The sequence below is a fragment of the Pantherophis guttatus genome, chromosome 1 (genome assembly GCF_059756535.1).
Source record: "Pantherophis guttatus breed Tessera chromosome 1, ASM5975653v1, whole genome shotgun sequence".
NCBI classification, from domain to species: Eukaryota; Metazoa; Chordata; class Lepidosauria; order Squamata; family Colubridae; genus Pantherophis; species Pantherophis guttatus.
The window spans coordinates 276,949,496-276,972,213 of record NC_142063.1 but is presented as its reverse complement, the minus strand read 5'-3'; the positions used below and the strand labels follow the sequence as shown (position 1 = coordinate 276,972,213).

General features: G+C 35.2%; 1 protein-coding gene across 3 annotated transcripts in view; it reads right to left on the bottom strand.

Moving 5' to 3' along the window:
• Positions 1-3,591: 3,591 nt before the first annotated feature.
• SLC35F3 (solute carrier family 35 member F3) overlaps positions 3,592-22,718 on the bottom strand; it is a 118,723-nt gene continuing 99,596 nt past the window's right edge. For all 3 annotated transcript variants that reach the window (XM_034428324.3, XM_034428327.3, XM_034428325.3), the window contains 6 exons: positions 21,097-21,421; positions 15,108-15,327; positions 11,549-11,674; positions 7,453-7,645; positions 5,522-5,611; positions 3,592-3,984 (listed from right to left, as the gene is read on the bottom strand). In XM_034428324.3, the coding sequence (XP_034284215.1) occupies positions 3,740-3,984; positions 5,522-5,611; positions 7,453-7,645; positions 11,549-11,674; positions 15,108-15,327; positions 21,097-21,421 (1,199 nt within the window). In that variant the 3' untranslated portion in view covers positions 3,592-3,739. The remainder of the gene's footprint in view (positions 3,985-5,521; positions 5,612-7,452; positions 7,646-11,548; positions 11,675-15,107; positions 15,328-21,096; positions 21,422-22,718) is intronic.

Here is a 22,718-nt window from a genome sequence, read left to right as displayed (position 1 = left end):
TAAAAATAAAAACCCAATAAACCTTGAAAAAAAATAACACAAATAAGATTCCCCCTCATTTTATATTCATTTAGAACAAAGACATCTCTCTGGGAATAAACTGGATGAAAACAGTACCACTGCTCCCACGTCATCCAGTAAACCTCATTGATAAGTGAGAATTTGAACTTCAGATTCCTTGCTTCGACTCAGCATTTTGTTTTTTTAAGTACTTCTAAATCACCTGGACTGAAAAAAATACTGGTGCAGTCTGAGAAGAAACTCTCCTCTTTCTTTTTCTTTTGCTAAATATTGTTGAATAAGTCTAATGACGTGGCTCATTTGTGTGCATAATAATAATCCAAAGGCATTAGTGAATTTTATAGTTCTTCGGCACCCAGGAAACTATGGCAAGTTTCAGTTTTTGTGATTTCTAAGATATTTAGTATTGTGTTTTCTCTTTTTGAAAATTGATTGTAGCTAAACAGTGGGGTGCAAGCTTTGCATTTAGAGGGCCTGTCTTCACTCTGGCATTGTCAGCTAAAAGGATTGTGTAGTGGATGATGGGAAAGATGTTTTGTTTGAGACCATGTATTTGGAAAGGAGGGAGATCTGAGGAACATCTGCTCCAGTCAGTAATGTAGCGACTAGCTGTTTTTTATTCAAAATAAAGACGGTTGGCTGATCCACTAACTCTTGAGCAAAAATTAGAACTAATATATGAAAATAATAAAAGCTTATTTTGGCTAAAACAGGAGAATGACTTAACAAAGAGATCTGTTCTACTGGAAGGAACTGCCTTGGACAAGAGATAGTTGTAGATTATTTTGTTTTACTGGAAATATTTAAGATATGACCATTTCTTAAGCACACTATTTGGACTCTGCATTGAGAATCCTGTAATAACAATAGTTTGGACTAGATGACCTAAAAAATCCCTCACAATACTATTATTTGCTGTCATCCTGCCATAGATGAAAGATCTATAGATAGGTCAATAAATATGACCTCATATCTTTAATAATTCTTGTTCCTGAAATATTTGGTTATATATAACCTTTTAATGATATTACCACCATTCTGTTCTATTACGCGGAAAACTTTCTAAAATATTTATAGATGTAATACCGTGTTTCCCCGAAAAGACCCTGTCTTTTATTTTTTTTGAACCCTGAAATAAGCGTTTGGCCTTATTGCCATGCGCTCAAAAGCCCAATTGGGCTTACTATCAAGGGATGTCTTATTTTGGGGGAAACAGGGTATATAGATAAATATCTAATTTTCTTCCAATATAATCAATGGGATGTTAAATGGTTAATTTTGGCTCAATTGTGCTCAGCATATAAAATCCTTAATTAATAATCGCTGATTCTAAAACCCTAAACTCAATGACTAAAAATGAAAAAAAGTATGCAGTGATTTATGTTATTATATAAACTATTTGTGAGGTTGGTAAAAAATGAATTTCTTCAATAGCCCAGATCAGCTGTAAAGGTCTGTACTTGAATTATCCAAATTATATTCTTCTAAAAGTTGATGCTTTTAATAGTGATTAATGACTTCCATATACAATAATGATATCTTTACTTTAAAATCATGTATCACCTTATTTTTAACATAATCAGGAATCTTGAATCAAACGTACTCTACAATTTTTCTCCTTACCAAATCTGATGTTATTCAAGATTTAATATGTAAATTGATTATCTGTATACAGCTACATTGTTCAGGATTTTTCATCTAAAGGGAAACGTTTAATTCTCAATATTTTTCACTTATTTATTCTCCTCATATGTGCTGATAAAGGAAACAAATTTCAAGTATAGAGGGATAATAAAGAATTTGATACATATTAATGGGAAATAAACCATAAAAAATTCCAAGCATAGGAACATTTGAGGTAGATGTCACTAAGCTGTAATAGCATCAAATTGCTTTGCGGTTTTTCTCAAAATCACTAAACAAAGTTGTGCTAATCTCCAATTCTAACATAACTTGTTTAAAAATCCAAAAACTATACATTGCTTTAAGCAGGATGAGAAAATTACTATAACCCAGAGAAAACCTTTGACAGTCTTAGTACTTGTTTTTCCACTTTTTATTACACATTTTTATGCAGGTTTTTTTTTTTTTAGTAAAACTAATGTAACTCACTATAAAACAGAAATGCAAGCAAAAGCCATTGACTTGATATGAAGTTGCAGTAGTTTTTATTCGTTTTGTCAAGCAGATAATTGAATCTGAAATTGATTCAGTAAAAAGTTTAGAAGTGCAACCTCCATCTGACCCAAAAATGCCAAGGAGACAGCACACACTATTGGGTTATGGCAACATTTAAAAATAATGTTTTCCATTTTGAATGCAGCAATGTAAACTTCGAAAAGAGTAAACTGTCACCATCGCCTATTTCTTTGCACATACCACATCATCTATCACAGATAGAAATCCAATGGCAAACCAAATTGTACAAGTAAACAGCATGGTGCTTACCAGTTTTGTAAAAAGTTTTAGGTTTGATGTAAGTATCTTGATGTCCTTAAAAAAAATAGCAATGAATAAAAGCAAATGCAATTCACTTATATTTTCAATATTGTACACATTTTCTTCCAAACAGCTGCAAGCTTTGTTGTTCGTTTTTAAGCATGGTTCTTGGATGTACGGCATGATTCTCCCCTCACAGAAATACAGGTCAGGAGCGTCTCCAGATCTGTGCAAGTGGGAAGTAAATCTGGCCGCAACAGAAGACATAGTAGTCCTCAAATAGTCTGCACTCCCAGTAATCAGCAGCTTGAAGTAGGCACTCCTTGATTTCTTTGTGAATTTCAAAAGCACTGTGTCTATGGAACACATTCTTCATGTTGAAAAATCGATACAAGCAACTTGCAAGGTTTCCTATTTCTATACAGACAATGGACTAGAATTCTTTAGAAGGCACTGTATTTTCCTTTGCATGATATTAAGCGCAGACTGCAATCATGCACACTTAAGTTTGTTCCCCCTGAGAACTTTCTTTGCACAAGCTCCACTGAGACTGACAGTGTATGTGTGCAAAAATAACACACTGTACAAAATATCCTGTACTCTTGCACTGTTCCCATTCACGTTAGTGGGGTTTCAAGAGTAATGCCTGGGTGATGGCACTTGGTACTCTTGATAGTTACACCCACATGCTTCAGTGCAAACCTAACATTTTTACTTTCTTTTAATCTGGCACCAAGTGCACTTATCTTCACAAAACACTCTCCCACCCTCCCACCCCTCCTTCCCAAAAAATAGTTTATTTTGGTTCATTTGCAAATGTTTCATGTGCAGCTCTTATAAAAAATAAGCTTATGACATAAGCATAATATTTGTTTCTCATATATGTGTTTGTATATTTATATATATATATATATATGTTTGTGTGTGTGCATGCACACACGCATAAATCACAGTGTGCAATGTATTATTCAGTACATAATGTTCAAAATGTATGCCCTCCATCTCATGATTATCAATAAAATCATATATGCAAAGATCATTACTTTATACGTTACATTCATTTAAAAAGAGTTTCATGTTTTGGAGAGGTTCTCCCAAAGTGAAAGGTTGAATGTGAAACAGTGCAAGCAATTTAGTGATGCTGAAACTTGATGCCTTGGACTCTATTATTATCAAAACTGTACATCTGTATATATTTACTGTATTGAACATGTGTGCTTTGCAAGAAAAAAGCTATGATTTAAAGTATACAATATTAAGGAATGTTCATAAAATAATATTAATGTGTGAATGATGACATGGAGGGGCGCGTTCTTCTACTTTTATTTTGCAATCCTGAAACAATGTCTCCGTTTCCCTCTGGAATTTCTTCCTTCTTTCGTACTTTGAGGCGGGTAAGGAGTTTTATTAACCACTCATCCCACTCCTCTGGTAGAAGCAGCAGGAGGAAGCCCAAGCCAATTATGACAATGGCAATTACACGGACACTGTTGAAGACGATATCACTCGAGTAGTGATCAACAACTGCATAAAATATTGAACAGATAACATTAAAGATGGAATAAAACATATTGAAGTAGTACATATGCAATAGCAAAAGATTTGGATTTCATTCTCACAAACCAAGAGCCTATAAATGCAGCCAAGTCATATGAAGCTGAACATTACTAGTGGAATCAGGCATTTATCAACTGACTGAGGTGTCTGACTTCTCTTCTTTGAAAGGTCTATTAAGTTGCCAGGTGAAGGCTACCAGACTACTGATGCTCTACATTCCACTTGGGTTAGTTCTGAGCTAGTTTCACCTTGCATCAAAGTGTCCTTGTTTTGCAGACAACACAAATAATGCTTTAAAGATTGTCATTTTTTTTTTAATTTGTTAAATTTTTTTGTTGCCCATTTCCCCTATAAAGTGGGTCTGGGCAGCTTACAGATAAGATTTATCATTGCTCTAAGATTCTTGTCCACCAACTCTCCTGCTATATAAAAGAAGGGCACTAGTGCAGACTGATTTTTGTTGTGATCTTGGTCTTCATAACCAAGTAGAATCTCTGAGTAGGAACTGTATACTTGCCATAACTCCCAATCTATAGTAATTCCTTATCTGGCAGCTTCTGGAAATTGCTGGTGGATGTGACACGTAATCATACCACTTGTCATTATGGCCACTACTATCAACAAAGTTTAAGATGCGAAATTGAGCAATCAAGTCTATAGACTGAGCAAATTTTAAAAACTTAACAAGTATGCCTCCTCCTTTGAAATAGCAGCAGGGAATTCTATACTTTAGAAACAATACCATTCCAGACCAATTGACTTTCTATACAGTGCTAAACTTATTTTTAGAGAGTAATGTTCTAATGTTCTTTAAAGTGCTCTTTAGGATTATCAAACACACATTTTGAATGAGATCAAACACTACTTCGCAAGAGCACACAAAAATATATGGACCTCTAATTTGTGCTTCCAAAAATGCCACAATGGAGATGGTTGTCGTGATGTAGGCAGCTTCCTAGAAAGCTAAATGACACAACCATCCAACACACACCTAGATGTCACCAAGGGAAGAATTTTGTAACCAGAAGCAGCCAATAGGAACTGGCCAGATACACACCAAAGGAAAAGAAGATAAATTCTTTTGCTAAACATTTGATTCATAAACAAAATATGAATATTTTGACATTATGAAGTAGGAAATTACTACTTCAAATCATCACTTTCCAAACTCTACATGAGAACAATCACTAAGGGATTTTCCTGTTGTTTGTCTCCTGAAACAAATGGGTGATGTTCTAAGGTTCAATACTGTATCGAGAGAAAAACTGCAAATAATCTTGAAATCAATATTTTAGACAAATTAACCTTTACTGTAAAGGTTAATGCTATAAAAGGCTAATGTTATGAAATTGAAAGTAGTAAGCATTTGCTAAAATAAAGCTCTGGTTATTTAAATACAATGTATTCTACTTTACATATAAAACATGTACATCTTGATTTATATATCATTTGTTAATCAGCCTGTACATGCATGTTTATATGATTTAATAAGAAGTATACTTACTAGCATTTACAGGTACGCTTAGTACAATCCCGAGAGATATCAAGGTAGGATATGTAATAGCAATCCCAAAATTTAATATAATATTGAATGCTGAAATAAGAAATAACATTTTCCATTTTAGAATTACTTTTATTTTGGTACTAAATCTGCTTTTTACAGCTTTAACCAGTTTATTTTAAGCAGCCACATTTAGATTGATATGAACCTTTGCAAATAAAATCAAAATACAGTAGTTCTGAAACTGCCATGCCAAGGAACGCACCTGGATCCAGTGCCAGATATGCATTGTAGAACTGCTCTTACTTATTTTATTCAAACCTGTACATTCTGTCTTCCCAAAATAAATTTACTTCAGAAGGCATTCAAACTGCATGTATTTATGGTGAAAATAGTTTTTAATTGACTAATTTGTCTATTTTACAATGTACCCATAATGTATACCTACCTTGTTGCTGCACTTAATCCTTTTATATGGATAGAAGAATATCAGGAATTACACAATAGTTTTACATAAGCAGTATTTGTAAAGATTAAATAACGGGAGTTTCATTTCAGTCAAAAGGAAATACTCTACACAGCACTTGCTTGCATTTTAAAGGCCACTAACATAGATAATTTTAGAAGAGAATTACTTTCATCTTGCTTACCAATACATTATGAGAACCATTATGTTGTCATTGAAAGTTTTTGTGTAAGTCATTGCACCAGAGCGCATGGCTGATGGGAATCAAACTTTTCTAATAAGTGATGTTAGAATTAAATATTCCTAAAGTTGAAAGAAGTCTTCCTTGATAATACTAAGTCTAACCCCCTGCTCAATGTAAGAATTCACATTAAAAAATTCTGACAAATGTTAATTTCAGCCTGTCCAGTGGAGGGTAGCCAAGGAGGTGTTGTGATTATTTGTTCCACTTTCAAACCATTAGTTACTATTAGGAACTTTTTTCTAGCATTCTGTGAGAATCTTCTTTCTTGCAACTTGTCCATTCCATGTTCTACTACTACATTCGTGTCCGAAGCACATATCAACATGCTTCCGGGTTGAAAGGATTAGCTGGTGACACAACCGTTGCCCATGGGAAGCCAAGGGGGCTCCCTGCATGTCTATGTTATCTTCGCACCAAAGTGGTACCTGTTTATTTACTTGCATTCATATCCTTTCAAACTACTAGGTGGGCAGGAGCTAGGGCAAATTGATGGGAGATCATTCTATCACGTGGCTCAGCCTTGGATTTCAAACTGCTAAACTGTCAACCTCTTAACGGTCTTTTGACTCAGCATCCTAACAATATTAGCCACCATGGCTCTGTCCTACATTCTGGGAACAAATGAAAAGAGGCCCCGATTTTCTTCTATGTGACAACCTGTCAGGTGCCTGAAGAGTGCTAGTATATTTTCCTTCAAATATATTTTTTCAAGGCTAAGGTCTAATTCTATCTAATAATCTATTAAATGTCAGATAATCTATTAAATGCAAATTTAAAAGGATATAATAGTTACCAATACAACATATTGCATTCATTATTATATATTTTATTCACCAAATTACTATCGGTGTGACAGGTTAACCTTTCCTTTTAGATAAAACACTTGCAGCAGTCTTTAAAATGTCAGGTTTAGAACAACCATATTAGTCAAATTATGGAGTATAAAATTACAATGATTGTTAGATATGATGGCAATATACTAAACTTAGTTTTGGAAGCAATGTACTTCTCAATAGCTGCTAGGCAACATGAGAAACCATTGTTAATATTTTAGGAATAGTGGCATCATTTTAAACAAAAAAACCCTCAGATTGCATAAAATTAGATTAAATTAGATTTGATTAAGTAGGTTTTAAGCATGATCTGCAGTCTCTTTTTCTTAAGACTATCCAATATAATTGTTTACAAGGATGCCGTCATTATAATTAAGCAACATTTACTTACTCAATAATAGGACTGAAAATCCACAAATGCTTCCCCAAGGAATGGCATCAAAAGAACTCCAGTATTCAACTTTGGTAAAGTAAAGGATGACAGGAATACAGGTAACAAAAAGGATATTGAAAACAGCTAACACTGACAAAAATAAGGCAGCTTCTCCATATTTAGCACTACCCAGGAGAAGCTTAAATAAAACCTGTAACAGAAAGAGAAAAACAATTTGAAAAGCATAAACTATTGTGCAGGATCCGCTTTTCGGATCATTGAATGCCAGCCACTTGGTCCAAAAAGCAGACCTACTGCAGCTTATTTCACTAAAATAAATCCCACTTCACCTTTAAAAAGAAATTGAGCGGCTCACCTAATGAACTTAATTGAACAACCTTTACCAATATTTACCTGTATACAGGGGTGAAATCTTCTTACCTTCTTTACCGGTTCGTAAGTCCCTCTGCACATGCGCAAAGCCTGCACATGTGCAGAGGGTCAAAAACAGGTTACTTCCTGGTTAAAAACAGGAAGTAACGACATTTGGGTGAGTGGGCGGAGCCTCATGCTGTCACTGCTACCGGTTTGCCCGAACTGATGTGAACAGTAGCATTTCACCACTGCCTGTATACCCCCTTGCTAATGATAGGCTCCCGTGGCAAATACTAATCATTGCAGTCACAGATTTTTTTCACATAATAGGGGTATATTATGGATCTCTATATAAGGGTGGAGCTTAAATGCTTGTATGACAAAGAAAAACTTGCTGGCACTGGCATTTGTAGTTCGCTGTGTTACACAAATAGCAGAGGACCAAACTCTTGGTTTCTTGGTGTTTGCTGAGCTTGATTTTTCTATTGCTTGATATTTTTATTGGTTATTATATTGATGATGTTACCTGGCCTGGTAATGAAATGTCTGCAAGGAAACAGCCAAGCTCAACAAATACCAAGAACTACACAGACACACATACTGATACAACATAACACAGAGAAAATAAAGTATTATGGACCCTGCAGCAATGTTAGCACTATAACTTCCTGTTTCTTTATATAGAACTTTAAACAGAGAGTATCAAAGTGGCTCTGACTAACTGCAGGTGAAGACCCTGCTTTGAACATTTTCCAGATCACCAATGTCAGTCAGTGACTGGCAACTGCAGGCTTTTGATGTGTCCAATGATGAAAGCAGTATTGTACTGCAAGCTCTGCAGTGTATATGTGTATGTACTTGTTCACATATACATACATACGCAACGTCATGATGAAAAGAGGGCTTATGCCCTGATTTTTGCATTGTTGCTTGTGCCACTCTGCCTTTTGTTCCCCTGCCTTCCCCATCAACAACACAGTCATTAGTGTAATTCCTATGTTGCATATCCAGTGAAATATATGCTAAATAAAAAATCAGTGTAATGTTCATCTAGCAGTACTTAAAAATTTACTGTATGTCTTTTTCTATTAATTAGACATGTCATTGCTATTTATTTATCTGTTTATTTATTTGGACTTATATGCTACTTCAGTCTATTCTTACTCCTATTCATACATGCACATAAAACACAAAACTAAATTATTAATGCTTGGACAATTCTTGCTGAAATGATTCTTATCCTAATAACATCCTTTGATCACTCTGTTTCTGTTTTCTTTCCAGCTCTTGACTGCAGAATGACTGCAAATTGTTAGAAGGAACAGTAGCGGTTCATAGTTTGTTTGTTTTTTTTCTTCTTTGGGTTGGATTAATGTGCTAACAAAATGCCATTGCATAGAACGAGTTGCTGCTCCCGTGTACTTCTCAGATAATATATTTCAGAATATATTAAAAAAAAGCTATAACAAGTTTCATTTATAGAATATTAATGTAAAACCTGACTTCTATTTTTACATACACTCACATACAAGAACCAGTTTTGTATGGTCAATTAACATGGACTTTTTTATTTGTATTTTGTTTCCTTTTAAAAAGGGGGAAAAAGATTTCAGCCTTTTAACGTTACTTTTTAAATCTTTTGGTTATCTCGCCAGTATTCTGATTTATCACAAACACATGTCATAGAACTACAGATATATAAAGATAAAGGTAAAGCTGTCCAAAGACGTCTCTGTGGTCATGTGGCGGGGATGACTAAACACCAAACGCCAAAGGAACACTGTTACCTTCCCACCAAAGATGGTCCCTATTTTTCTACTTGCATTTTTTACATTCTTTCGAACTGCTAGGTTGGCAGAAGCTGGGACAAGTAAAGGGGAGCTCACCCCGTTATGCAGCACTAGGGATTCGAACTGCTGAACTGCCGACCTTTCGATCGACAAGCTCAGTGTCTTAGTCACTGAGCCACCACGTCCCTTAACAGATAAATAGGTTCAGGCAAATCTGAATGCTGGCCAGGCATGTGCTTGAAGTCTTTATATTTGAGTTACTTAATGAGTACTATATGCACAACCTGTTTTGTGTCACCAAATGAAGGTAGGCAATGGAGAAGAACATTGAGAAGAAATCATGCCTTTCAACGGAAGAAAAGGATTTTAGAGAACATATTTAGATCACCAGTTGGTGGCAGACACTTCCATTGCAGGGTCTGATGTGTAACTGAACTCTTATTAAACAGTCCTTGGCACACAGAAAACAAAATCTATATTAGTACTGAAATCAGCTTTACTGGGCTTTGGGTTCCTGATAATGTTCACTGAATTCTCAGGAAAGAATGTTATATTATCTAAACCATAAATTACTAGATTCCAAATATTTATTATTTCCTCAACTTTTATATCTTACATATACATTGAAATCTCTTATTCTTAATAAATAGAGTTGCTTTTTGGTTTATAAACAAATATACCCTAGGTGATCAGTGCATATTACATATTAATATAATGTGTAACCCACCCATTCCTGTATCACAAGGCCATTGAGTAGAATGACTTTCATTCTAAATTTTTGCTTTAATTTTTTTTTATGCTAAGAAATTCATGAAAGCACGATTGCAAAATGTGTCCAAATGATATAAACTATAATCTCCAAAATTTCCAACTAAGCATTTCTTTTGAACATCAATGTCCATTTGTTAATGGTAGAGTCATTATATACCCAGACTGAAGACTAAGAAGAGATGCTGGAATACTCCTTTGGTATAAGGCAATGGTGTTCTCTCTTCCTTCCCCTTCCTTCAAAATTTATCCAATCTAACTTTCTCCTTGTATAAAAGCACAGTTGTGCAAATCACACATGCTTTTCAAATAATACCAACATCACATAATTTTTTGATTAATTTCGAACTTTTTGTCATAGTGGATGAATGGGGAACACAAATTATCCATCCCTTATGATCTATTGTCCTTTTCCTGCTCCCAAAGTGAAAACATTTTCATTTTGATGAAAAAATCTCTACTAATCAGTAGATAAGATAATCTCCTTCTTTCATGCACTCACTTTCCTTCTTCATATTAGCAACAGGAGTGGATTTATCTAATCCTATTATTATGTATTGTGTTATAAACCAGCATCTTATAAACAGATTTCACTAACCAACTTCTAAGCTCTTTTCTGAGTTGTAGAAGTGGAAGTAATGCAGAATTTGGTCCACCAGCAGCTCCAGGATCTCTTCCTTTACACAGTTTTTTGTTGTTTTTTTACATACAGTCAGTGTGAACAATTTTTCTTTAAATAAGTCCCATAGATTGAGTAGTGTTGAGCATCAGGGTTTAGTGACTGTGGTATAGATAACAGATTTCCTGAAGTTTTGCCAACAACTATGGCTGGCATTTTCAAAGGCAAGGTAGTCTACAAAGTCAGCCAGTCTACATTGCTGGCGAAATATCAAGAAATCTGTTGTTTAGAAACAGCCAGTACATCCTGAAGCCCAATACTGTCCAACAGATACCAGCTGTGAAAGCCTACACTAGTTCCCATAGGTCATAGGAACCTGATTCAACTACCTCTAGTCTATGTGAAATTTTAGTTCTGTAGAAGCTCTTTGAAAACATGACTCTTTAGAGGATGAACTGAACTGAAAATAGAACTTGGACACATTTGGTCATGCAATGTTTGGCTGTATACCCAAAATTCAAACCCGTAGATTAATGAACCTTAAGACTACTATTATACTTACCTTATAAAGAGCTGACGTTGACGCAGATCCCACAACAAGTGCTATTCCAATAACTGAATGACTGTGGAATCCATCTGCGTAAGTCATCATAACTATCCCTGCAATAGCAAGTATAGCAGCGACAATCTGTTTTGGATACACAGAAGCAAAATGTTAATGGGCTCTAAAGTCCCCCCTAGCCTAGCCCCTGGTAACACAGAAGGCACCTTTAAACTGTGTTTTTTCCTAAGACTTTAGGCCACACTAAGAAATTTTTTCATAAGCCTAACTCAGATGAGTACATTCTAGATACATCTTACGTCCTTTGGAGAGATTAAACCAAAGGCTACTAAAGACAAAAAACAAAATTAGCCGAAGTTCCATTTTATAGTTATATATCAACATACTATTACTGAGATATTAGTTTGTGAACAGTTGTGTATATTATCAGATTTATATGTTTGAGGCACTGAGCCCTCAGAAAGGGTGCCTAGAGTAGGATTGTTAGAAAAAGTAATACAAAAAATACATCGAATATGCTGATTTCACTGAAATGTAGTGATTTTTCATTTCCTCTAAGGTTATAAACATTTATCTCTTCATGTCATATCTCACCCCTTATCTATAGACAAATCAATAAAGTACCATCTTTTCATAAAGAATTGCCAGAAATAATAACATATCTTGTTTTAACCTTGATCAAATAAGCCAACTTTATATTCCTTCTTTTTACTTCTAATAGATACAGTCTACAGTTCGTTCAAATAGAATGTAGGATTTGATTTCTCATCATTTCTTCTTTGTCCAATTGTACAGAATTCTTCAAGGGCTTAACAAGACCCTCTTGTAAATCCAATAGGAAAATATCCAGGTAAATATCTTGGTTTGTCATTTGTTTTAAATTTTAAAAAGTCAGCCAGTTTCTTTTTAGATTGAGCAAAATATAGTCTCTCTTAGCCTGTCATTTGTAAATCCAATACTATATTTATCTTGTCAGATAAAATTTGTTCTACTCTTGTCATTTTGCCTATAATAATTTCTGGATAGCTATAGAAGCACACATTACAGATATTGTTGCCAATTTCTGACTGCATTTTTCAAAGATCTCCTTTAGAATTTTCATTGTTATAATGTTTTGCAACATTTTACAATTTTGAAAGTTTTCCTCTGCCTAAAACATTAGTCTCCACTAGTGTTCGGTTTTTAAAATCATGGAATTGCTAACAATTGCTTTGCTGTGTCTTGTAAAAATGAAAACGGAATCTATTTCCCATCAGAAGTTGTTTGTTCTTTATAATTAATTCCAAACTTACTGTAAAAGTTTAAATATTCCAATTTTTGTCCATTTATAATTTTCTAGAGTCAAATTCTTATTTAACTTTTTGCTATTTATTTCAGATTCTTTAAATTCTTTAATTTATGATTAAAATTTCTTTTATTCAGGATTAAAGGCAGATTCACTCAGCATTTTCAAACTTGTAATTCTGAAGGTGTCTAATAGCTTAGAGATAGTTAATGAGCAATTTTAAAAAGCCATTAGAAAGTGAGGCTTTGTGAATTTATGTCCTTGAAACTTCTTTGCTGTGTTTGCAAGCAAATTGGCTAATCCCATTGTCTCTCAGCTCCCAAACCCATGGAAAAACCTCTATCTTGCAGTCTCTTCGTGCAGTATCAATCACAGTAGTACCACAAAAAAGCTGCAACATTTGTAACTATTTGACTTTGAACCCCCTAATGTAAGTAATACCTGGCATGAAAAATCCTTATATTTCCTGAGTTTACAAATTAAATAACATTACTTTTTTAAAAGGCAAATAGTTTTCCTTTTGGCCTTCTAAGTCAAACAGATCAAGTAAATGTGAACTCACTTTGTTCTTTATTATAAAAATATTTGTACAAATGTTATTTTAAATAGCTAGTGAGGCATTAAGGTCAGAAAGTTCTCTTTATCACTTTGTTTGCCTCACTTGAAGGAGCTTCCTCTCACTATTGCTGTAACTTGGCAGATAAAGAATTATAACTCTCAGAACAGCAATGTGCTATTCAACTGAAATATTTTTTTTACATTCATACACCCTAAAGTCTGTGAGAGGACAAGTGAGGCAAATGTCAAAATGTGCAATGCAATACTGTGATGTGACTCTGCTGTTATGTACTTGCATGCAACATAGCAAGACAAATATAAAAGGGCATAGCTTAAGTTGTGATGTCACAATGCTTGTTCTGTAATTTTGCCATCATCATAATTAAGAATGAATGTCAATCCACTGAAGCAGCACCCAGATTTTTTAAAAAAATGGAGAAACAATTGGAAACCAATCATGAAAATGCATAAAACTTAAAAGAAAGGACAGTTCATGACATTTGGTTAATTAGCCAGAGGCCTCATGATCATAGAAAATGATATTATTTTATTATTTTCAACAGTGATAGGCTTTTTAATAATAGTAAGTCCTTAGGCTGACTCACAGTATAAGCTCAAACAAAATGTTAAGAGAAAAAAAATATGAAGTAGCAAATTACTTGAAAAGAAAACTAAGATACAGTCAAACCGATTTAACAGGCTAATTTGAAAGACATGATAAAAATTAGATAGAGTAGAGGGCTAAAAAAATGTCTCTTGAGGGAGGCACTCTGATTAGGATCTTGAGGTTATATATTTCTACTTATAAAGAGAGAGGATCTTTTTGTTATTGTTATTTAAAACTCTGAAGAGCTTTAAAGTTCAAAACCTGTTTGCATTCGTTCAGAAGAAGCCAGCAGAGTCAAGGGAACAATATTTCATATTTATATTATTCAGTTTCATTGAGCTATTTCAAAGATACAAATTCAACATGTTCTCTGAAAGTGCAATTAATATTCATCAAGTATTGCACTAAGCCTTCTGTAGATAAACTCTTTTAATATGTCAGATCGTTATCAGGACTGAAATTCATAAGACCTCCAACCTGATCTTGTTTATTTAAACAAGCTCTTAAAACCTGGCTCTTCCTCCAGGCCTTGGGATAGAGTAGGGGTGATGGATTTGTTACCATTTATGTTATTTTTGTTGTTTGTATTGTATTGTTTATATACTTCTTTCCTTCCGTCACAAGCTGAAGACGTGGCTCTTCCGCCAATTAAACTGATCCGTTTGGGGGTACACTGGTATAATTTTAAATCGTTTTTTAATTGGGTTACTGATTTTAATTTGGTATTGTATTGCGATTTGTATTGAAGTTGTCATTTTGTAAGCCGCCTTGAGTCCCTAGGGAGAAAGGCGGCATATAAATCGCAATAAATAAATAAATAAATAAATAAATAAATACTGCTCACAGTTGTGATGCATCATCCAAAATTATTTCAGAAATAATGAATCACCTGTTTCAAGATGGAAAATTAACTAACTTTTAAAGAAAGCCAAACCTAAGATACAATGATAATATAGCAGTAATTTTAAGAACAATCTTGAAGTATAACATGAAACCAGTTTTTAATGCATAACATTAAATAATTTATACCACTGTGCTATAAATGTTTAAGCAAAAGTTGTATACTGGTACCAATGCTGGTGATGATAGAAAAAAGATTAACCACTTACCCTCACTCCCATGAATCTGTCCCTGAGAACAATCCACGAAAGCAAGAACACAAAAGCTTTGTTGCAGCAGAACAATACGGAAACATCCGTAGTGTTTATTTTTTTTATTGCATGTAAGTACAGGTAGTTCGTGAGTGTCCAAAGAACACCAAAAGGTGCTGCCCTGGTAAAAAATGCCTTCAGTGTCAAGCCGTTGTCTCCAAAAAACCGACAACACTCCCTAAAAGAAGAAAAAAACAGTAGATCCTTAGGAAGTACATCAAGAATCTGTAGCATCTTAAAGATTGACCTATTCTGTATCAACTGCATTGTTAACCATCAATGGATCAGATCAAAGACTGAGTGAAAAACCTTCAGTCATGGAAACTTTTCTGGATGTATTTACTGTTTTAATTGTTTTAGAATTTTAGAATTGTAAACCACCCAGAGTCACTTGGTTGAGTTGGGCAGCTATAGAGATTGAATGAATTAGTAATAAGTAAAAACTGACCGGCTAACTTTGGAACAATTACTCTCTCTCAGACCAACCTATTGAACAGGGTGTCTTTGCAGAGTAAAATAGGAGGAGAGAACACTACATACATATTCCCTTCAGCCCCCGAATCAGATTATAAATCTAATCCTAATGCAGCTTTATAGCTAAAATCTAAGGCCTAAATCAAAACCTAAAAGCTAGTTATAAATCTAATAAATCAGTCAATTTTAAAAGAAACTTGTATTTTTAACTATAAGCATTTTTGGTACCAGAACAAATTTTGAACAATTAAATTTCTGATTACTCTCAAAGAAAAGGGAAAGCAGGTGACAGTGTCCTTCGAAATCACCATCCTTTCCTACATGTGCACACATGTGCATGTGTGTGCATAAACACAATACACACACCACTTAATCTTCTATCTTCACTTGCCTGTACCCACAAAATATTCAGAGTCCAAAGAAAACAATCAGTATGAACAATGCCTTTTATTTCAAATCTTGTTGTTTTTATCCAGCCTATACATGGCATGTATTAACTCAAAAGTAAAGGCTAACATGTCGGAGCCTAGAAAAGATTTAAGAAGATAATGAAATTGTCTTATTTTTTTAAAAAAATTACAAATATAATTTAAGATTTTTCAAAAAGCATTCATTTGAGTGCTTCATTGGTTTTTAGGTAAAAATACCAAAAGCAATTCAGAAGTTTCTAGGGGCGATCATCTTATCCCATTCGATAATAAATATATGCCCATAGAGCAAATTTCATTAAGAAATAATTGGAGTGAGATACAATAATATAATAGTTTGTGGCAATAAACAAGCCTTATATTGGCCGATACAAAGTTAATTCTTAGTTTTTAAATTCTTTCTATTAAAGACGGGAAAGAAAGATCCATTGATGTATCCTAAAGTAAAAGAGAGAGAGAGACAAGGCAAGTCTATGAACATAAAGCATGTTTGTATTGTCCCATTTTGAAATTGAGATCAAATCAATCAGCCCAAGCCCGTTCAATTTTGTTTTTGTAGTAATCAAAAGTTTGTGCTAATGAATACAGGGAAGGGAAGAAACGGGTCGCAGTTGTAAAGGGATGCATGTGGATGGATATACAAGATCTGGTGGCATGGGCTCTGATTGATTCCGGTGGCCAGGAAGGCCGTCTATCCACCCTTTTCCACCCTTTTTGCAACTTCTGGGAAGAGCCATTATTCATGCAGAAACCACCCATTTTACTCAGAGAATTTCTCTCTTTATTGTCCCTTGTCAGGAAGGTGTGAGGGGAATCCTGTTTCCTGCAGTTGCCAGGCCTGCTGGGGGAATCATGTGCTAAGTGGCGCAGTGGTTGGAGTGCAGTATTGGAGGCTACTTCTGCTGCCTGCTGGCTGCCTGAAATTTGGCAGTTCAACTCTTACCAGGCTTAAGGTTGACTCAGCCTTCCATCCTCCTGAAGTGGGTAAAATGAGGACCCAAATTGTTGGGGGCAATATGCTGACTCTGTAAACAGCTTAGAGAGGGTTGTAAAGCACTGTGAAGCAGTATATAACTCTAAGTGCTATTGCTATTGCTAAAGTATAGGTCACTTTTCCAGAATGACTAAGGATCTTATGGAAATTCTCAGTCATCCAGGTCGTGGAATTACATTTCATTATATACATGTAATCCTCATGTAGAGACTGCCCTTGTTTAGTGATTGTTCACAGTTACAACAAAGAAACTTTGCAACCAGTCCTCAAATTTATGAACTTCGCAGCTCTATAAAGCAAAGGAAAACTGAGTTTCAGTTTAACTTAATGACCACTTCACTTAATGTCCAAGTTGCTGATCTGCATGGTGGTCCCTTAAATACCTGTATAACAAAATCAGACTCCTATAGAAAAACTGAAGAGAAAAAAATAAAAAGGAGAAAGAATGAGCAATTGCTTTCTGGAGAAATTATTTCAGTGAGGATCTCACTGAATCTCTGGATCACCGGATCTCACAGGATGTCATACTAGCACAAATCTAAGCCCTTAAGATAATGAAGTAACAAAATCTGTACTGCAATTACCTTCACTGATCCCAGCTTGCTATCCAGATTCACTGGTTACGGGCTGCCCCTCAATGGTCTAACCTTTGTTATGGCTTGATTTGCAGCAGCTTCCTAAAAAGGGAAACCAACGCCCAAAAGATACAGACAGATACCTCTTATAAAGGCCCACCTCTCCTGCTTCGTTTTTTGACATTTCTTTGCTCGTTACTGGGATAGTCATAGTCAGCACCTTCTCCGTAAATCAGCTACTTCTTTCTAAATATTTCAGTGTGTAAATCTTTTGAAAGGGAACTTCACCACATTCATTACAGCAGTACGTTTTCCCTACAGAACGTGATAATGCAATTTACAACATGAGTACCTTCAAATAAAAAGGCCAATTGGTTGATATTTGTTGCTCTCTTTTTCCATTTTATGATATTAATTATTGAATCAGTCTGCGAAAAACAGAACCACAAATCCCATCTTAGAACACATCAGCAGCATAAAACCCCTCAAAATTAACAAAGCATCCAATTAGTTTAACTGCATATTATGCTGCCTTTTTAAAAATATCATCTTAAGTGAATGCAAATGAATAAAACAAACGTTAAGGGCCTACCAGATGACCATGCTTATAAATGAGAAATATATTTTAATATACTACTGAAATGGAGGCATTATTTTAATCAATAATTATACTCATTCAGCACTTATTTGTCCTATCTGCTTTTAAAGTTATCTAAACAGCAAACCATAGAATATATTTGTAATATAGATGGACAAATTCCTCCTCAAGAGATCATGATACTGACAGACAACAAACATATCTAATATACTTTCTTCCTCCTCATGTCTCCACAACAACCCTGTGAGGATTGGACTGAGAGAGAGACTGACCCAGCTGGCTTTTATGGCTAAGGTGGGACTAGAATTCACGGTCTCTCTCTTTCTAAACACTAGCCACCAAACTGACTCTCTTATCATTGCCATTTACAAGGCCAATCATCAGTGATGATATACGTTTGCCTATTGCAGTTGCAAAATAAATGATAAATGGCAGTAGTAAAATTTCCCAAAATATTTAAGTGTATACCAAAGCAGATAAAATATGGAAAGCTAGCTGTATTCTGGTGGACCTAGGATTTGCAAGCAAGGAAATGCCTTTCCAGATGTTGACAAAATATGGTAACATTTTTAATCATTGCTCATGTTGGATAAGGTAGCTGGAAGCTGAAGATCAATAAAGTTGAAGGGACATAAATTGCTTGGTACTATATGTTCAGGTAAAAGTTATGTTGTGTTATATGTACATTTTTGGATTTGAATGCTGCAAGGTTTTTTTCCTTGGAGCCATGCAAAAAGCCATCCTTTCAGACACATTAATTCAAATTCACATTTCTTTTTAATATTTTACTTCCTTTCCTTGGGCTATCTCTTCCGTAGTGGCTTGAATCATTAGACAAAAAAGCAATTGAATAAGCACAAAAACAGAAATCATTGTTTCAAAGCCTTCAAAATGTTGATATTTTGAGAGCACTCCTACTTTGCCTATATAAGCCTGATTAGTTTTAGAAGAAACCTTTGACAGCCATGCAAGTTGTTGATGACTTCTGGTTAGCCATGAACCACAGTTTGAGAACTCCTGCATTAACCCCTAAAACTAGAAAGCTTGGAATGAAGCAAGAAAAGATACAGCAGAGCCACTGGTTTTTAACTTCAATCTCCTGTTTTCTAAAATCTATCAATCTTAATAGGACTCCAATACAAATGCTATAAGAATCAGTTCCACAAGTCTTCCAGTGAAACATTGTTTTCCAGAGCAATATTTCTCAATGCATGTGATGAGAATAAAACACATAAGCAACTTTGAGGGGAGGATTGCTCCTGAATACAAGTGTCCAATGTTTAGATACAGCCCAGAAACAAACTACTCATCTACTGCTTCTTTCTGATCAACCCAAGATGCTATGAACTCTTTACTGTAGTCATGTAAGCCTTACCATAAAGAGTTTGTATTAATTTGAAAATTGAATCTTGTCATATTGTGGAAGGGATATTTTTCCACCATTATGTGCATATTATATACTATATAATGGTTAATTCCACCACCACTGCTTTTCTCTTCATTTGACCTTGCTCACTTTAATTCAATATAAAACATCTGCCGATGGATGTGAACAGCCTTCCAAGCACCTTGTAAATTATCTAGACAAGTCTCCCATTTATAGATGGAAACTTGCAGCAGCACCAATAAAAGGACATTCTTGTTGCCACATTTTCATTTTATAGAGTATATCAACTCTATAGATGAACTATAAAGAGTATATAATATATCTAAACTGCATCTAATCCATGTCTAGTTTAAACACAAAGATGTGTAAAAAAGTCAAAACAGGTCTTCAAGAGGAAAATTATAACAGGGCACCCACCATTGTGAATTAAATAACATATTTCTACTAAAACTAAATGACTATTGGTATCTTTAAATGGGCGTTAGGTAAAATAAATTCATGTGACTCTTCTGATGTCTATGGCAATTAGAGAGAAAATATTTTATCTTATAGCTTATCTTTTGCCATAAAGAAAAAGATAGTTAAATTATTTATTATTGTTTTAATTAGGTCAATTACAAATGAACAACAGCAACAAAAAGTATAAGAGATGTTCACTTAGAGAGATTTCACTTATTTTTAATAGAAATGTGTAATATAAATTCTGCCTTCCTCTGCAATGTCCTTATCTTCCATCTATTGCCTTCCAATATTTGGGCCAATAATTTACAGCAGGGGTGAAATGCTCCCGGTTTGGACCGGATCCGGCAGCGATGGAGGTGGGTGGTTCGGAGAACCGGTAGCAAAAATCTCTGCCCCCCACCCCATGCCCAGCTGAGCTGCACAATCATCAGAAGCTTTTTTTTTTACTTTTAAAAGCATTTTTTCTACAACCTCTTCGGCCGAAAAAATGCTTTTAAAAGTAAAAAAAAAAGCCTCTGATGATCGCGCAGCTTAGCTGGGATTGTCAAAGGCTTTTAAAAGCATTTTTTTCTACAACCTCTTCAGAGCGAAGAGATTGTAAAAAAATGCTTTCAAAAGGCTCTGAGGATCCCAGCTGAGTTGCCTGATTGACAGAGGCTTTTTTTCTTTTAAATGCCTCTGCTGACCAGGCAACTCAGCTTGGATCGTCAGAGGCATTTAAAAGAAAAAAAGCCTCTGCCGATCAGGCAACTCAGTTGGGATCGTCAAAGCCTTTTGAAAGCATTATTTTTACCACCTCTTCACTGAAGAGTTGGTAGAAAAAATGGTTTTAAAAGTAAAAAAAAAAAAAATGGCCATGCCCACCCAGTCACATTACCACCACCCCTCCACCAAGCCATGCCCACAGAACCGGTAGTAACAAATTTTAGATTTCACCGCTGATTTACAGCCCTTATTTTTTACCAAATAGCTTAATGAAACATCTAAGAAGGAAATAAGTGACAGCAAAATATGACAACTCCCTCTTACCCGTATCTTTGTTGGGGAGATTGTTTTTCAGCTGATTTACAAACATGTCCAATGTAATACAAAGGAAAGAATAAAAAGTTCCAGTTTGTTGCAAACCACGTCAAAGTGAAGGGTGCATCAAATTTCTTAAAGGTCAGTTTTGCTAGCTGGGTTGAACCTGACCAGGAAGAGCAGACGCCAAGTACCACCACTACTCCCCAGAAGATTTTCTTAAGATGGACCATGGAGCATGTTTGGCAACATGGGCTCCCTCTTCCACCAGCTTCCATCCCAGCTTGTGTCTGAGCTTCTGCTGGTGTTGTGCAATCATGGGAGCGCTCATCCCCTGAGAAAAAGCAAAAGAAAGAAAGTGAATGTTAGATTCAATGATGTATATTCTGCACCCTTTTATTTTCAAAGCAGCAAGCCTGAAGTGGCATCATATGTGGATCTCAGCTTTAAATTCACAATTAAAGGAAAATTATTGAGTATCCTTATGCAATAGAATAATGCCAAGAGACTTTACTGAACTTTATGAACTCAGATTTTGTTTCCCTTTGTACAACTAAGTATTTATGGGCTCAAGCCCAATACCATGCTTCTTAAAAATCTATTATATTCCTAGTCACAGAAATGAGCAAGTTGCATACACACATTTTAAAAATATTTTACTCTGTGTCTACCTTTATGCCAAGTGTTAAATCAAATAATAAAAGTGTTTACAGTGCAGAAGTCATGTGACACACAGTACCACATGTATCACTTTACTATGAAAATGATCTTGAGCACGATCATTTTTCTGCTCTCACATTGGAAGGAATAAGGGACAATGGCAGCGAAAGCACACTATGCCATTTGAGGAAGCAATTGATGACTTCAAAATGTGCCTTTTCATTTGCAGTTATTTGCACCTAATTATACACTACAAAACAGCATAAACATACACTCGTATTACAATTATGGTATGGTATTTGCATTCTTTTACAGGGGAGTCAAACTTGCTTTGTCACAGCATCGTCACGTGATGTATCATGACTTTTTTCCCTCCGCTAAATCGGGCATGGGCATGGCCACCGCATGACACATCTGGCCCTCAGGCCGCAAGTTTGACACCCCTATTTTAAGAGTCGTTGAGGCCACTTGGAGGTTTATCTGTGTCCTCAGTGTCACCTATATAGTGCACTGGAGTCTTCTTGGAATTGCTGAAATGACTGTTGTAGACTAGAGATAGATTATGTTGTATCCCTCTCTGTTGAGAGAGAGTTGTTCAGTTGTGACATAGATGGCCTCTTTGACCCCACTTTCAAACCAGCAGTCCTCTATGTCCAAAATGTGGATTTTGTTTTCTTTAAAAGAGTGGCCTTTGTCTCTTAAATGCAGATGGACTGCTGAATCTTGACCTGGTGGGTTTATTCTCCTATGTTGTGCCATGTGTTTATGAAATGGTTGTTTTGTTTTGTTTCCCCAATGTACAGATCTGCTAGTGAGACATATGCAGATCTGCACATTGGAGAAACAAAGCAACCATTTCATAAAGATGAGTAATGTAAGCCTTGTTTACTTACATTGACTCAGAATTTTGTGCCTAGCATCTATTGAGCAGTGTATGGCCTAAGCAACAGATTTCATGATGTTTTACCAGC